General features: G+C 37.5%; 1 protein-coding gene across 1 annotated transcript in view; it reads left to right on the forward strand.

Annotated features, from left to right (window-relative positions):
* LOC128549262 (60S ribosomal protein L11-like) overlaps positions 1-11,721 on the forward strand; it is a 66,991-nt gene extending 55,270 nt beyond the window's left edge. The window contains exons 4-5 of the mRNA XM_053525803.1: positions 22-116; positions 11,634-11,721. Coding sequence (XP_053381778.1) covers positions 22-116; positions 11,634-11,663 — 125 coding nt within the window. The 3' untranslated portion in view covers positions 11,664-11,721. The remainder of the gene's footprint in view (positions 1-21; positions 117-11,633) is intronic.
* The last annotated feature ends 6,849 nt before the right edge of the window (positions 11,722-18,570 follow it).

Genomic DNA, 18,570 nt, shown 5'->3' on the forward strand with positions numbered 1-18,570 from the left:
GTTTTTGAATGATTTTTTCAGGATTTAATATTTCACAAAGAAGAAAAAGACACAGTCGAGTGGGCATTAAGCACAGAGTGACGAAAGAACAGTCAATGAAATGGTTCCAACAGAAGGTATATATTATTTGTTTTGTGGTTTGTCTAAGTATATATCTGGCGTGTAAAAGTTGTTGAGCTACTGATGTATTTAGAAATAGAAACTATAACATGAAACTTGTGCACAAGGGAATAGAGGTATTACAGGTTACATCATGATGAACATTTGTGATGCACAAAATGATGCTAACATTGTTGAGAGAGAAGAAAAGAGCTAGTAGTAACTGCAAGCAAGAAACTATTTTGGCTGATTTCAGGCAAATAAATCTTACTTGTGCAATGCACAGGTTCAATAACTCTACTTCGCATTTTTAGCTCGTCTATACAAAGTATTATAGAGAGCTATCCTACTCATCCTGGCGTCGGCGTCCTTCCGCGTCCCCACCTTGGTTAAATTTTTACACTTTCTCTTTTTTTCTCCTTATCTCTGTAATTACTTGATGGATTTGCTTCAAACTTAAAATAGTTATTCCTCATCATCACCTGCATCATACGGCACAAGGGCCATAACCTGCACCAATATTTCATAAATTATCCACCCTATATACTTAGAATTTCAGGTTAATGTTTTGATGCACTTCCACTCTATCTCATTTATCAGGGTTCCCATTCACGTAAATATGTACGTTTTTCACGTATAAATTTCAATCTGAAACATACAGAAAAATTGCTCCGGTACGTATTTTCACGTAACCAAATTGCCGACCAGGAAGATGCAAAATTGTTCTAATCAAAATAACAGCGAACTTACAATGCAATCAGTCTGAAAGTATCTGAAAAATGAACAGTTTGTGGAATTCCGGTGTCTATTTTTAGTCGTGTCTGGTGTTACTCGACTGGTTCCGTGTAAAATATTTAACGCACAAGTTATCAATAAAAATTATAGAGACAGACTCTAGCATGTGGTAATTATGTCTCCCACCACACAGTGGTGGGGGAGACATACTGATTTATTCCAGTCTCTGTGTGTGTGTGTCTGTCTGTCACAAAGCTTGTCCGCACTCTGTCGAACATTTCTCATCCGATCTTCACCAAACTTCTACAAAATGTGTCTGCCAATAAGTGCTCGGCCAAGTTCGAAAACTAGCCAAATCGGCCTAGGCACTTTGGAATTATGGCCCTTGAATTAGTGAAAAACGCTCAGATTTTAGGCGCATTCCTGGAGTCAAAAGGACCCCTATACTACTCATGAGTAGTATAGGGGTCCTTTTGGCATGAGTAGTTATAGGGGTCCTTTTGGCTCCAGGGATGCGCATGCAGTCTGAGTAGTATAGGAGTCCTTTTGACTTGATGAATATGCATGCGCTCTAGTAGGGCAAGTTCGATAATGAGTCAAATTGGTCCAGGCACTTCGGAGTTATGGCCCTTGAATTACCGAAAATCGGCCTTTTTACTCTTGTCTGCGCTCTTACTCGAACATTTCTCATCCGAGCATCACCAAACTTTAACAAAATGTGTTTGACCATAGGTCAGCGGCCAAGTTCGATAACTAGCCAAATCGGCCCAGGTACTTTGGAATTATGGCCCTTGAATTACCGAAAATTGGCCTTTTTATTCTCGTCCACGCTACAAGTCCAACATTTCTCACGCAATCTTCACCAAACTTAAACCAAATGTTTTTTACCATAACTCCTCGACCAGGTTCATTTACTAGTCAAATCGCCCGAGGCACTCCAGAATTATGGCCCTTGAATTACCCATAATCGGCCTTTTTACTCTTCAAAGGTATATTTGTAGTGAGTCAACAGTATATGAAGACTGACTTGCTATTTAGATGATTAGGCAGTTGTGGGAGACATGCGCTTTTCTCAAAAGCAACTCTAGTTTTTGAGTGACGTAATCGATAGCTGTCTGCATATGCGAGAAAAATGAACCAAACTAAACTAACTGATTTATTTAATAATCAGCGAGGGCAGGCGATGTTAGCAGCTGAGCCGAAAGGTGTTTACATCTGAATCCTTAATATCAAAGACTGATAAGTCGGCAAAAAATAACAGTAAAAAATAAAAGAAGCTCTAATAAAATATTTCTGATAAGTTTTATTGTATTTTAAAAATACAAGTCAACATTAATGCTAGAGCTTTGTGTCAAATGGATAAAGTATGAAATAAACTAGTTTAGCACCAAGCCCTTAAATTTTATGATATAGTATATAGTAGAAATAAAGTTTGAAATATCAAAACCCTCAACTTTTGAAGTTCCACCCCCAGTTTGAACACCTAGGGGTATAAAAAAAAACACCAAAAGTCTGGTGGGAACCCTGATTTATTAGTCCCCTACTGGTTGAAAACCAGTTTCGGGGACTATAGGAATGCGCTTTTCCGTCCGTCCGTCCGCAATTTCGTGTCCGGTCCATAACTCTGTCATCCATGAAGGGATTTTAATATTACTTGGCACAAATGTTCCCCATGATGAGACGACGTGTCATGCGCAACACCCGGACCCCTAGCTCAAAGGTCAAGGTCACAATTGTTGGTCAAAGGTCAACAGGGAGGGCTTTTTTCCTGTCCGGTCCATAACTCTCCCATCCATGAAGGGATTTTAATATTACTTGGCATAAATGTTCCCCATGATGAGACGACGTGTCATGCCCAAAACCCGGACCCCTAGCTCAAAGGTCAAGGTCACAGTTGGAGGTCAAAGGTCAACAGGGCTTTTTTCCTGTCCGGTCCATAACTGTCCCATCCATGAAGAGATTTTAATATTACTTGGCACAAATGTTCCCCATGAGAAGACGACGTGTCATGCGCAAAACCTAGACACCTAGCTTAAAGGTCAAGGTCACAATTTGAGGTCAAAGGTCAACAAGGCTTTTTTCCTGTCCGGTCCATAACTCTCCCATCTATGAAGGGATTTTAATATTACTTAGCACAAATGTACCTCATAATAAGACGATGTGTCATGCACAGCTTTCAAACCCCTAGCTCAAAGGTCAAGATCACACTAAGCAGTCAAATGTTAACATAGCATGAACAGGGTCTGTTTCGTGTCCGGTCCATAACTCTGACATTCATTAAGGAATTTTAATATCACTTAGCACAAGTGTTCCCCATGATAAGAGGACGCGTCGTGCGCAAATCCCAGACCCCTAGCTCAAAGGTCAAGGTCACAATTGGGGGTCAAAGGTCAATAAGGTTTTTTCCCTGTCCGATCCAGAACTCTGTCATCCATCAAGGGATTACAATATTACTTGGCATAAATGTTTCCCATGATGAGACGACGTGTCATGCGCAGCACCCAGTACCCTAGCTTAAAGGTCAAGGTCACACTTTGAGATCAAAGGTCAAGAGGATTTTTTTTTCTGTCCGGTCTATAACTTTGTCATGCAAAGCAGGATTTAGATATCAGTTGGCACAAATATTCCCCTGGATGAGACAACATGTCATGCGCAAGAACCAGGTCCCTAGGTCTAAGGTCAAGGTCATATTTAGAGGTCAAAGGTCAAATTCAAGAATGACTTTGTACGGAACATTTCTTCTTCATGCATGGAGGGATTTTGATGTAACTTGGACCAAATGTTCACCACCATGAGGCACCCTTGTTTTTAGAATTACGTCCCTTTGTTTTACTATAAATAGATTTTATTGTAACTTTTTTATTACTGGCGGTAGAGAAAAATCGTGACCACTTTTCTGTGGTACAGCATGCATGTTACATCCAATTTTTAGGTGTATTTTGACCTATCTCTACCTGGTAAAGAGTTTCTTGTGGACTTATATTATATAGATTTTTTTTTTTTTTTTTTTTTTTTTTTTTTTAAGATTAATTTCCCTTTGTTGTTACTATAAATAACTTACATGATAACATTTTTATAATCAGCCAAAAAAATTCAATATGAAAACAACTATAGGTTTTTATATATATAAATTTTAATCCAAGTGTTTTGTTATAACATATTGTATATATAGTACAATATTGTTTATACATCATTGACTAGGCATAGGAAATAGAGATCAATATAATTGCACCTTTACTAATCCTACCAGGTGTTCTGTATTACAAAAGTGGTTCTATTGTGACATTTTGATACAAGCAAAACTGTATTAACTGCACTATTATTTACCTACTGGTACTTCATTTTATTAATGGCTTGTTAAAAGTTAATTTTTTACCATATGTAAGTTGATAGAATCAGAGGAACCATGTCTTGAGGGGTAAATCAAACACAAATGAATAAATCCTAAATGATTTTGTTGTGCAAAAAAGTATAATATTGTGTTTAAAACAGTTTTCATTTTCTACTCAATTGTGTAATTACAAGGGAAGTAAACTAATAGATCTCTATTTATAAGTACTAGCCCAAGGCAAGAGTTGTCATTCTTTGTGGATCACAACTTTAAATTAAAAATTAAAACTTCTGTTATTGATATTAACAAAACTATCATAAACTTCACATTTGTGAAATCATGTTTGGTTATTTCAAGGACTTGGAAATCAATTTCTAGACTTTATTTAATGTAATACTATCACTGAAAATTTTAGGGTCTATCTCTACATTGACAGATATCATTTCATTATGTTATACTGCAGTAGAGAAAATTAGGTGCCTTCCAGTAGGGGACTTTGTATTGCATGGCAATACTTCATTCACTTGTTCCTAAATGGATTTGATTCAAACTGAAAGTAGTTGTTCCACATTACCTCCCACATCATATGACACAAGTCCCATAACTCTGGTACCAATATTTAATGAATTATCCCCCCTTTCACTTAGGATATCAGGTTAAAGTTTTGATGCACTTTCACTATATCTCAGTTATTTTCTAAATAGAATTGATTCAAACTTAAAATAGTTGTTCAACATCATCACTCACATCATATGACACACGGGTCATAACTCTTGCACCAATATTTTATTAATTATCCCATCTTTTTACTAAGAATTTCAGGTTAAAGTTTTGATACACTTTCACTCTATCTCATTTGTTACTAAATGGATTTTATTCAAACTTAAAATAGTTGTTCCACCTTACCTCCCACATCATATGACACAAGGTGCATATCTCTGGCAACCATTTTTCATGAATTATGCACCCTTTTACTTAGAATTTAAGGTTAATTTTGATGCATTTTCACTATGTCTCAGTTATTATCCCCCGCCGATGAAATCGAGAGGGGGGTATTGAAATGGCGTTGTCCGTCCGTCCGCAGCCATTTCTCAGTAACTACTTGGTAGAATTTCATGAAACTTGAAATAAACATGAACCAACATACTGCGATGATGTCCGTCAAGTTTTATTTTTGATTGGTCAATTTCCCTCAGAGTTATTGCCCTTGATTTAATAAAAAATGTCTGTCTGCAGCCATTTCTCAGTAACTTACAGGTAGAATTTCATCAAATTTGAAATAGACATGAACCAAGATACTGCGCTGATGCCCGTCAAGTTTTTTTTTTTTTTGATAGGTCAATTTCCCTCAGAGTTATTGCCCTTGATTTGATGAAAAATGTCCGTCTGCAGCCATTTCTCAGTAACTAGCAGGTAGAATTTCATCAAACTTGAAACAGACATGAACCAAGATACTGCGACGATGCCCTTCAAGTTTTTTTTCGATTGGTCAATTTTCCATTTAGTTATTGCCCTTTAATTGTTTAAAAATCCACAGATCTGTACATAACAAACCAACCAATTTTTTTATTTTTTTTTTCGTTTTCTACCAATATTTATAATCAACATGTAAACTGTTGTATCCCCCCCCCCCCCCCCCCCCCCCAAACAAACCATTCATTTTCTTTTAATTTGATTTGACTAATGAAATTATTTGCTTCTTGGTAACATTCTTAACTTTTTGCAGGATATATTTTTTTGCCGTTCCTCAACTCTGACCCTTTCAGCAGGGGATTCCAATTCATCGAATTTGCTTGTTTCGAAATGGATTTGATTCAAACTTGAAGTAGTTGTTCCACATCTTCACCAGCATCATATGACAAAAGGTGCATAACTTTTGCACCAATATTTTATGAATTATGCCCCCCTTTTGCTTAGAATCATACTTAAATAGTGTTTTGATACACGTAATCTTTACCTCTCTTATTACTTACAGGGATCGAATTTAGCGGTCGCTAACTCGCAAAATTCGAGTAAAAAAATTTAAAAATGCGTGTAGAAAATTATGGCACTCGAATATTTTCGTGATCATGTTCAAAAATCGGGGAATTCGCTGCAACTGTCCTTTTCTCTTTTAAAACTCATTTGGGGCAGTTAATTTACCAATAATTAACCGGCCGTTCTAAGCTCTTTAACAACCTTCAATAAACCTCTACTTTCTAGTGCTGTATTTCTATGGGCGCAGCCATTGTTAGTGACGGAGTAAATGATCCGCGTATTCCGATTGGTCGTAGTATATATCGGTAATTTTGATTGGTGGATTTAAGTGACGTAGTGCATATTAATAAGACAGTCTCGGAAAAACCCAGAATATTGACATTAATAGGAGAATCCAAAGCCATTCGCCAGCTGGGCGACTATTTTGGAAAATTGACTCGACCAGCTTCAAATCTGGTCGCACTGGGCGAGTGTTAATTTATATCCCTGTACGTGACTGCTTGTAGACGCTTGTTGTTTTATACAAAATGAATTATCGGATATCTAAGTAAGTGTCTAGGCAATATCTGTTTTCATTTTTGTCTGTGTAATTTGCAAAGTTTTGTGGAAATGGAGAGGAAAATAACATGTTTCTTGGTGTAAAAAGGCCCGCGGAGACCGAAAATGCTAGCAACACTAGGGGCAGTGACCTGAGAAAAACTTAAAACTTCAACGTCCAGCCAAAAGTCTAAAGAAACATTGAGTAGTTTGGTTCGTATCGTACTTTCAAAACCAGAAAGTCTCTGGCCTGTCCGGACCGTGAACTTTTATATGAAACCAAACAACAACAAAACAACTTGATAAATTTAGCACGTAAACAGCTTTTAAATAGGATTAAATAATTGCTAGTGGGGAAAAAAAGTTAAATTCGATCCCTGGACACAGACTCAAGCTATTGTGCAATATCTTCATCCTCCGTTGGAGTCATTAAACACTCCATTGACAGCTCCAGTTTCCTCAGATGTGCCCAGTTTCACTATTCAGCAATGAAATAGTCTAGCGTGCTGTCGCCTGTGACAGCTCTTGTTTGCTCACTGTCGGATGTCTATCCACACTACTTTAAACGGCTTCTCCTAATACACCAGGTCAATTTTGATGAAACTTCACAGGGGTTTTCCTTGGTTGCTTTTCTTGAAAAATTGTTAAAATAATTGAATTCCATACAGAACTCTGGTTGCCATTGCAAACAAATGGAAAAACTATAAAAAAAATTCTTGTCCAAAACCACAGGTCCTAGGGCTTTTATATTGGGTATGTAGAATGATCTAGTGGGCCTCTATCAATTTGTTCAAATTAATCCCCTAGAATCAAATATGGCCTCACTTTGTGTGTTACATGGTTTATATAGGGGAAAAAAAACTTCTGTCTTAAACCACAGGGCCTATGGCTTTGGTATTTGGTATGTAGTATCATCTAATGGTCCTCTACCAAGATTGTTCAAATTATCCCCCTAGGGTCAAATATACAGTCCCGTCTGGAGGTCACATGGTTTATGTAGACTTGTATAGGGAAAACCATTGCTATAAATCAGTAAGTTGAGAACCACCTTATTCAGAATGTTGAAACTTCATAGGATGATTGGACATGTAGAGTAGATGACCCCTATTGATTTTGGGGTCCTCGGCCTTTGATGTTTGGTTTGTAGCATTGCCTTATGGTTCTCTACCAAGATTGTTCAAATTACGCCCCTGGGGTAAAAAGAGGCCCCACCCCGGGGGTCTCAAGTTTTACATAGACTTGTATAGGGCTTATAATAAAATTAAGTTTGTTTGACCTTACCTACCGACCCGATAAAATTGCCATGACTCAAATAATTTTATTGCATTCCAGAGAGAGAAAAAAAAATTATTTTCTTATCGGAGGGGAAAACTTATTTTGGTGCTTGAAACTGGCGATTATTTTATTAACCTGAACCAGGTTGAGTTATTAGATTGGGGTATGTCGTTGGTCGGGCGGGCGGATGGGCGGGCGGCGGCGTCAAACTGGTGTTTCCGGTCAATAACTTTTGTTTCGGTAAAGGTATTTGAGTAAAACTTGGTATGTATGTAGCTTATATCAAGACAAAGGCTGGGATTGATTTTAGGGTTTCTGGGGTCAAGGTCACTGTTACTTAAAATAGAAAAAGGGTTTCCGGTCAATAACTTTACTTAGGAATGAGCTATCATGATGAAACTTGGTGTATAGAAAACTTATATAAAGTTGTAGCTTGGGATTGATTTTGGGGTTTCTGGGATCAAGGTCAAGGTCATTGTTACTAAAATAGGGTTATGGTTGTGCTTTAAAGTGGTGCACTGTGATTCAGTATACTTTTTAGCTCACCTGTCACAAAGTGACAAGGTGAGCTTTTGTGATCGCGCGGCGTCCGTCGTCCGTGCGTCCGTAAACTTTTGCTTGTGACCACTCTAGAGGTCACATTTTTCATGGGATCTTTATGAAAGTTGGTCAGAATGTTCACCTTGATGATATCTAGGTCAAGTTCGAAACTGGGTCACGTGCCATCAAAAACTAGGTCAGTAGGTCTAAAAATAGAAAAACCTTGTGACCTCTCTAGAGGCCATATATTTCACAAGATCTTCATGAAAATTAATCAGAATGTTCACCTTGATGATATCTAGGTCAAGTTCGAAACTGGGTCACGTTCCATCAAAAACTAGGTCAGTAGGTCTAAAAATAGAAAAACCTTGTGACCTCTCTAGAGGCCATATATTTCATAAGATCTTCATGAAAATTGGTCAGAACATTCACCTTGATGATATCTAGGTCAAGTTCGAAACTGGGTCATGTGCCATCAAAAACTAGGTCAGTAGATCTAAAAATAGAAAAACCTTGTGACCTCTCTAGAGGCCATATATTTCACAAGATCTTCATGAAAATTTGTCAGAACATTCACCTTGATGATATCTAGGTCAAATTCGAAACTGGGTCACGTGCCTTCAGAAACTAGGTCAGTAGGTCAAATAATAGAAAAACCTTGTGACCTCTCTAAAGGCCATATTTTTCATGGGATCTGTATGAAAGTTGGTCTGAATGTTCATCTTGATGATATCTAGGTCAAGTTCGAAACTGGGTCATGTGCGGTCAAAAACTAGGTCAGTAGGTCTAAAAATAGAAAACCCTTGTGACCTCTCTAGAGGCCATATATTTCACAAGATCTTCATGAAAATTGGTCAGAGTGTTCACCTTGATGATATCTAGGTCAAGTTCGAAATTGGGTCACGTGCCCTCAAAAACTAGGTCAGTAGGTCTAAAAATAGAAAAACCTTGTGACCTCTCTAGAGGCCATATATTTCACAAGATCTTCATGAAAATTGGTCAGAACATTAACCTTGATGATATCTAGGTCAAGTTCGAAACTGGGTCACGTGCCATCAAAAACTAGGTCAGTAGGTCAAATAATAGAAAAACCTTGTGACCTCTCTAAAGGCCATATTTTTCATGGGATCTGTATGAAAGTTGGTCTGAATGTTCATCTTGATGATATCTAGGTCAAGTTCGAAACTGGGTCATGTGCGGTCAAAAACTAGGTCAGTAGGTCTAAAAATAGAAAAACTTTGTGACCTCTCTAGAGGCCATATATTTCATGAGATCTTCATGAAAATTGGTCAGAATGTTCATCTTGATGATATCTAGGTCAAGTTCGAAATTGGGTCACGTGCCTTCAAAAACTAGGTCAGTAGGTCAAATAATAGAAAAACCTTGTGACCTCTCTAGAGGCCATTTTTTTCATGGGATCTGTATGAAAGTTGGTCTGAATGTTCGTCTTGATGATATCTAGGTCAAATTTGAAAGTGGGTCACGTGCCGTCAAAAACTAGGTCAGTAGGTCAAGTAATGGAAAAACCTTGTGACCTCTCTAAAGGCCATATTTTTCATGGGATCTGTATGAAAATTGGTCTGAATGTTCATCTTGATGATATCTAGGTCAAGTTCGAAACAGGGTCATGTGCGGTCAAAAACTAGGTCAGTTGGTCTAAAAATAGGAAAACCTTGTGACCTCTCTAGAGGCCATACTTTTCATGGGATCTGTATGAAAGTTGGTCTGAATGTTCATCTTGATGATATCTAGGTCAAGTTTGAAACTGGGTCAACTGCAGTCAAAAACTAGGTTAGTAGGTCTAAAATTATTAAAATCTTTTGACCTCTCTAGAGGCCATATTTTTCAATGGATCTTCATGAAAATTGATCTGAATGTTCACCTTGATGATATCTAGGTCAGTTTCGAAACTGGGTCACGTGCGGTCAAAAACTAGGCCAGTAGGTATAAAAATAGAAAAACCTTGTGACCTCTCTAGAGGCCATATTTTTCATGAGATCTTCATGAAAATAAGTGAGAATGTTCACCTTGATGAATTCTAGGTAAAGGTCAAAACAGGGTCACTTACTTTCGAAAACTAGGTCAATAGGTCAAATAATAGAAAAACCTTGTGACCTCTGTAGAGACCATATTTTTCAATGGATCTTCATGAAAATTGGTCAGAATTTTTATCTTGATAATATCTAGGTCAAGTTCAAAACTGGGTCACATGAGCTCAAAAACTAGGTCACTATGTCAAATAATAGAAAAAACGACGTCATACTCAAAACTGGGTCATGTGGGAAGAGGTGAGCGATTCAGGACCATCATGGTCCTCTTGTTTATTCTTATGAAAAGTGTTGAAAACCTGGTTTCGTGGCATAGCCGCGTTTCTTGTTTAAATCTTCTTGTCTGAAACCACAAGACCTAGGCCTTTTATGTTTGGTATGTAGCATTGCCTTGCGGTTCTCTACCAAGATTGTTCAAATTATGCCCCTGGGGTAAAAAGAGCCCCCGTCAATGCGTCAAGTTGTCCGTCGTCAACAATGTGTTTAAAAGACATCCTCCATAACCACTGAATGAATTTTGATGAAACTTGGCTTGGATGGCCTCTACTGAAGTTGTTCAAACGGTTCCGCTTGGTTGCACATAGGGGACGCCAGAGCTAAAAATAGAAAAATCTTAAATGACTTCTTCAAAACTGATGGTCTGATTTTGAAATAATTTCACACAAACGGTCCTTATAGTCACCCTCTACCAAGATTGTTCAAATTATACCGATTCGGCAAAAAACATGGCAGCCAGAGGGCGTGGTCACTTTTCCCTATACATGTATGTATATAGTGGAAACTTCAAAAATCTTCTTGTGTGAAACTGCTTGCCTGATTTTAGAAAAATTTTACACAAATGGTCCATGTTTGACCCTCTACCAAGATTGTTCAAATTATTTTGATTTGTCAAAAAACATGGCTGCCAGAGGGCGTTTTCACTTTAACCTGTATGTATATACAAACACACTTGAAGCCTTGTACACAGGTGAGCGCTTCAGATATTGAAATTTGCAGCATGATAAAGAATTGCTGTCTCATAAGTGAAGAAATTTACATTTTATGTTGAACCAAAAAAGCGTATATTACTAGTTTTCTATCTTTCTTTTCAGTATGATGGTATCATTCTTCCAGGAAAATAGACTGTGTACATGTGAAATTTTATGTATGAGACTCAAATAAATGAGCTACGAAGAGAAATAGTGCATTATTTGTGATGTGAAAATCCAGTAAGCTTTGTCTAGAAACTACAGTCTGGGATGGAAATAATCTAGCTGCAGTAGTAATATCAAGATATTCCTCTACAACAGATAGAGGGGAATTAACAAGTGCAGTTTGTCTGTCTGTGCTGTAAACAAAAAGGACATAGTGATATCCCTACAGATGTCCATCAGCTCATTTTTAGCTCACCTGAGCACAGAATTGTCCATCAGCTCATTTTTAGCTCACCTGAGCACGAAGTGCTCAAGGGTGAGTTGTTGTCCGTAGTCTGTCAATATTTTACTTTTAAACAACATCACATAAACCACAAGGCCAGTTTTGATGAAATTTCACAGGGATGTTCCTTGGATGGTCTTTTTCAAAAATTATTCAAAGAATTGAATTCCATACAGATACAGAACTCTGGTTGCCATGGCAACTGAAAGGAAAAACTTTAAAAAAAATTCTTGTCCAAACAAGGTTGTTTAAATTATCTTCGTAGGGTTAAATATGGCCCCGCCCTGGGGGTTCAAACAAATTGATAATGACATATATAGGGAATAAGCTTGAAAATCTACTTGTCCAAATCCACAGGGCCTATGGCTTTGATATTTGGTATGTAGCAAGATTGTTCAAATGATCCCACTAGGGTCAAATATGGCACCGCCCCGAGGGTCACATGGTTTATATAGACTTGTATAGGGAAAAACTTCGAAAATCTTCTTGTCCAAAACCACAGTGCTTAGGGCTTTGATATTTGGTACGTAGCATCATCTATTGGTCCTCTACAAAGAAACTATTTTGGCTGATTTCAGGCAAGAAATCTTACTTGTGCAATGCACAGGTTCCGTAACTCCACTGCATTCTTAGCTCACCTGAGCACAAAAGTGCTCAGAGCAAACTGTGTGATTGTTCACTGTCTGATGTCTGTCCACACTTCCTTTAAACAACTTCTCCTAATCCACTGGGCCAATTTGATGAACCTTCACAGGGATTTTCCTTGGTTGCTCTTCTTGAAAAATTGTTAAAATAATGGAATTCCATACCGAACTCTGGTTGCCATGGCAACCGAATGGAAAAACTTAGAATCTTCTTTTCCAAAACCACAGGTCTTAGGGCTTTTATATTGGGTATGTAGCATCATCTAGTGGGCGTCTATCAAGATTGTTCAAATTATCCCCCTAGGGTCAAATATGGCCCCGCCCTGGGGGTCAGATGATTTCTATAGACTTAAATAGGGAAAAACTTGTCATTGCAACTGAATGAAAAAACTTTAAAAATCTTCTTGTACAAAACCACATGACCTAGGGCTTGAAATTTGGTTTGTAGCATCATCTATTGGTCCTGTTCAAGTTTGTTCAAATCATTCTCCTAGGATCAAATACGGCCCCGCCCTGGGAGTTGCGTGGTTTATATAGGAATCTTGTCTTACACCAAAGGGCCTAGGGATTTGGTATGTAGCATCATCTAGTGGTCCTCTACCAAGATTGTTTAAATTATCCCCTGGGATCAAATATGGCCCGGACGATCTGTGTATGAAAAGAATTGGAGCCACTGCCTTACCATTGCATGATCGTAAGAGGCGACTAATTGGGTCTTAACACTTGGTTTTGCTGTAACTCTGTGATTCCAGCAGGTATGCAAATTTTGATTCTATACCTCATGTTTTTATTTCGATGTTAATGAGATGTGAAACCAAAATTTGTAGTCCTGTTTGGCGCTATATAACCTATACTGTGTTGGTGGTTGTAAAATCCAAATCAAATAGGCCCCGCCCCGAGGGGCACAATGGTTTAAATAGACTTGTACAGGGAAAAACCTAAATATTCTTGTCTTGAACAATAAGACCTAGAGCTTAGATATTTAGTATGTGTTATGCTCTAGTAGTTCTCTTTACAAGATTGTTCAAATCATGACCCTGGGGTCAATATAGGCCACGCCCAGATTGTCCCTTGCTTTACATAGACTTGCTTGTATAATCATTAAATTTAGAGTTTGGGCTATAAAGTGCAAAAAACAGAACTGAAAAACAAAAAAAATGACAGCAATTTAAAAATATAGTAAAACGGTATCGGTGAAGTACGAGAATATAAAATAAGCATATTTATCGATATGACACATTTATGCAGTAGGCGTGGCGTGTAATCTATAAATAACCTGTGTACTGTCGACAATCGGACGTATATAAAGGCTATGTTTTAGATGTGTTTTAATATTAATAAAATAAAGCTTAAGAGTATAGATGTAGTTCATGGTCAGTGGCAGTTTTTCTCAGGAGTGTAAGTAAGGTAATCGCGGCTCTTACTCTGGATGACAAAATTTAATAAATTTAAATATATTTCATAAGCTATTTATTATTTTGGAAATTCAGACACAATATAGGGGGGTGTAACATTTAAAAACATTACAATAACATAAAATACTCCAGCCAAGACCCAGACATGTTCAAAACTAACATCCGGGCCTCGAATTAAGGCCCCTTTTTAGCTCACCTGAGCAATGCTCAGGTGAGTTTTTCTGATCGCTCGATGTCCGGCGTCCGTCGTCTGTCGTCTGTCGTCCGTCGTCTGTCGTCTGTCAACATTTAGCTTGTGTATGCGATAGAGGCTGTATTTTTCAACTGATCTTCATGAAACTTGGTCAGAATGATTACCTTTATGAAATCTAGGCCGAGTTCGAAAATGGGTCATCTCGGGTCAAAAACTAGGTCACTAGGTCAAATCAAAGAAAAACCTTGTGTATGCGATAGAGGCTGTATTTTTCAATTACTCTTCATGAATATTGGTCAGAATGATAACCTTGATGAAATCTAGGCCGAGTTCGAAAATGGGTCATCTCGGGTCAAAAACTAGGTCACTAGGTCAAATCAAAGAAAAACCTTGTGTATGCGATAGAGGCTGTATTTTTCAATTGATCTTCATGAATTTTGGTCAGAATGATTGCCTTGATGAAATCTAGGCCGAGTTCGAAAATGGGTCATCTCGGGTCAAAAACTAGGTCACTAGGTCAAATCAAAGAAAAACCTTGTGTATGCGATAGAGGCTGTATTTTTAGCTCACCTGAGCAATGCTCAGGTGAGTTTTTCTGATCGCTCGATGTCCGGCGTCTGTCGTCTGTCGTCTGTCTGTCGTCTGTCTGTCGTCTGTCTGTCAACATTTAGCTTGTGTATGCGATAGAGGCTGTATTTTTCAACTGATCTTCATGAAACTTGGTCAGATTGATTACCTGGATGAAATCTAGGCCGAGTTCGAAAATGGGTCATCTCGGGTCAAAAACTAGGTCACTAGGTCAAATCAAAGAAAAACCTTGTGTATGCGATAGAGGCTGTATTTTTCAATTGATCTTCATGAATATTTTTCAGAATGATTCCCTTGATGAAATCTAGGCCGAGTTCAAAAAGGGGTCAGCTGGGGTCAAAAACTAGGTCACTAGGTCAAATCAAAGAAAAACATTGTGTATGCGATAGAGGCTGTATTTTTCAATTATTCTTCATGAGTTTTGGTCAGAATGATTACCTTGATGAAATCTAGGCTGAGTTCGAAAATGGGTCATCTCGGGTCAAAAACTAGGTCACTAGGTCAAATCAAAGAAAAACCTTGTGTATGCGATAGAGGCTGTATTTTTCAATTGATCTTCATGAATATTTTTCAGAATGATTCCCTTGATGAAATCTAGGCCGAGTTCAAAAAGGGGTCAGCTGGGGTCAAAAACTAGGTCACTAGGTCAAATCAAAGAAAAACATTGTGTATGCGATAGAGGCTGTATTTTTTCAATTATTCTTCATGAATATTGGTCAGAATGATAACCTTGATGAAATCTAGGCCGAGTTCAAAAATGGGTCATCTTGGGTCAAAAACTAGGTCACTAGGTCAAATCAAAGAAAAACCTTGTGTATGCGATAGAGGCGGTATTTTTCAATTGATCTTCATGAATTTTGGTCAGAATGATTACCTTGTTGAAATCTAGGCCGAGTTCGAAAATGGGTCATCTGGGTTCAAAACTAGTCACTAGGTCAAATCAAGGAAAAACCTTGTGTATGCGATAGAGGCTGTATTTTTCAATTGATCTTCATGAATTTTGGTCAGAATGATTACCTTGATGAAATTTAGACCAAAATTCGAAAATGGGTCATCTGGGGTCAAAAACTAGGTCACTAGGTCAAATCAAAGAAAACCTTGTGTATGCAATAGAGGCTGTATTTTTCAACTGATCTTCATGGAATTTAGCCAGAATGATTACCTTGATAAAATCTAGGCCGAGTTCGAAAATGGGTCATCTGGGATCAAAAACTAGGTCACTAGGTCAAATCGAAGAAAAACATTGTGTATGCAATAGAGGATGTATTTTTCAATTGATCTTCATGAAATTTGGTCAGAGTGATGCCTTGATGAAATCTAGGTCGAGTTTGAATATGGGTTTATCTGAGGTCAAAAACTAGGTCACTAGGTCAAATTAAAGAAAATCTTGTGTATGCGATAGAGGCTGTATTTTTCAATTGATCTTCATGAATTTTGGTCAGAATGATTGCCTTGATAAATCTAGGTCGAGTTTGAACATGGGTCATCTAGGGTCAAAAACTAGGTCATATCTAAGAAAATGCTTGTTTTATCGCAAGAGACCAATTTTTTGGGTCCAATCTTAATGAAATTGGTCAGAATATTTGTTTCCATGAAATCACTAGTCAGAATGTTTTACACTGTTATGGTGTGTTTCTTAGGTGAGGCGACCTAGGGCCTTCTTGGCCCTCTTGTTCAATTATTCTTCATGAATATTGGTCAGAATGATAACCTTGATGAAATCTAGGCCAAGTTCGAAAATGGGTCATCTCCGGTCAAAAACAAAGGTCACTAGGTCAAATCAAAGAAAAACTGTGTATGCGATGAGGTGTATTTTTCAATTGATCTTCATGAATTGGTAGAAATTGAATTGGACAACTGGCCAGATTCGAAATGGGTAATCCGGGCAAAATAGGTCTTAATCAACAAAAATTTGTGTAATCGATGATTGCGATTCAATGATCAATTTTGATTTGCATAATGTTTATTTCGATAATAGCGATACAAAAATTTGGTGTCCTGTTGGCAGCTAATAGGTCCTAGTCAAATAGGTGTGTAAAATCCAAATCAAAAGGCTCGAGGGTCATTCAATGGTTTAATGAACTTGTACAGGGAAAACCTAAATATTCTTAGTCTTCGAAAATGGGCTATAGGTAATTTTATGCTCTAGTCAATCATTACAAAGATTGTTCAAATCATGACTGGTTTCAAATGCTCTCAGAATTCCTGCTTTAATAGACCTTATGAAATTAGTCAATTGAATATGAGATTGGCTAAAAAGGCAAAGAACTAAAAAAAAAAAATCACATTTAAAAGAAAGTAAACGTTTCGTGAAGTAGAATATGAAATAAGCTAGATGATTGACCTAATTGATCTAGGTCGTGGTAATTTAAATGACACTGTGAAACTGACAATCGGTAAATAAAGCAAACTTTTAGATGTAGAGTTATTTAAATAGCTTCATGAATTTTATATGTAATATGTCCTTGATAATTTATCAGAGTTTAATAGGTATCGGGTCTAACTGGTCATCAAGAAAAATTTTATTAAATTCAATATACCAAACTTTTTGTAATTTTAGGAAATTAGTCAAATAGTGGTTGTAACCATGAAACAACGTAAACAATTTAAAAACTCAGCGGTCCCAGCTGTTCAAACTAAACCGGCCTCAATTGGCCCCTTTTTATTATATCATATGAATCTAATTCTTTGGAATCGATCCAGGCCCCGACCTGTATCTGGCAACGGGTCTCAAAAGTAATATCGCTGGGCCTACGATTGATTAGTTAGACTGGAAACAGTCATAACTACGCAGCGCAGCGTAAACAAATAAAAATGAATAAAACAAAGAAGCAGTGGCAAAGAAATTTGGACCACAAGCATAATGTTTGATACAGATTTCAATATTCATCTTGAATTGTCGTAATCTTGACCTACTTCCTTGTTTTTGAAGCTACAGCAAAGAAATCTGGACCACTAGTTTAATTTTTAGACAGATTTCAGTAGTTCTGTTGAATAATCTTTACCATGACCTACTCGCCAAGTATTTGTTAATGAAGCTTAAGCAAAGAAATTTAAGCAAGCAACTAAACTCTGGTGAGTAATATAGGGCCATCATGGCCCTCTTGTTCGAATTATCCCGCTTGGGTCAAATATGGTCCCGCCCTGGGGTCACATGGTTTATAAAGACTTAAATAGTGAAAGTCTTGTCCAAAACCACAGGTCTTAGGGCTTTGATATTTGGTATGTCACCGTGTCCAACGTATACGTCGCATTTACGGCGGGTACGCTAAATACACGGTTTACTGTACATTCCATTACTGGCATTTCCTGTTGGTTTTGTCAACATCCTGCATGGTAAGGTAAGAAAAATTACTTATATTTATTCAAGTTCAATGTGTTTTAAGAAGCGATATGATCAGTACGAGCTACAAATCATTCACGCTTCACATGGTAATGTGATTTTGACTGGTAATTCTCTAATTCCTTCAAACATTAGAGTTAACTGACGTGTGGAGTCGGTTTCCAACGCGGACATTCACTTCCAAGTTCACTTCGTTCCTCAAAACCATTCTATTGACTTTTCATCTCTAACGAGAGAATAGTATAACAATTTACTAATATAAATGTATATCACGGCATAAATTGCTGATGTAGGGGCGCTATATTCCAAAATTAATGTTGTACGTCCCATAAACTGGCGCATCTGCAGAAATACGTCATATAAAGTCGTTTTCTTTGGTCTTTCAGTCAGTAGTTACTGATTTTCTTCATTTGAAAGGCATTTCAATTT

Source organism: Mercenaria mercenaria, chromosome 16, assembly GCF_021730395.1.
Source record: "Mercenaria mercenaria strain notata chromosome 16, MADL_Memer_1, whole genome shotgun sequence".
NCBI classification, from domain to species: Eukaryota; Metazoa; Mollusca; class Bivalvia; order Venerida; family Veneridae; genus Mercenaria; species Mercenaria mercenaria.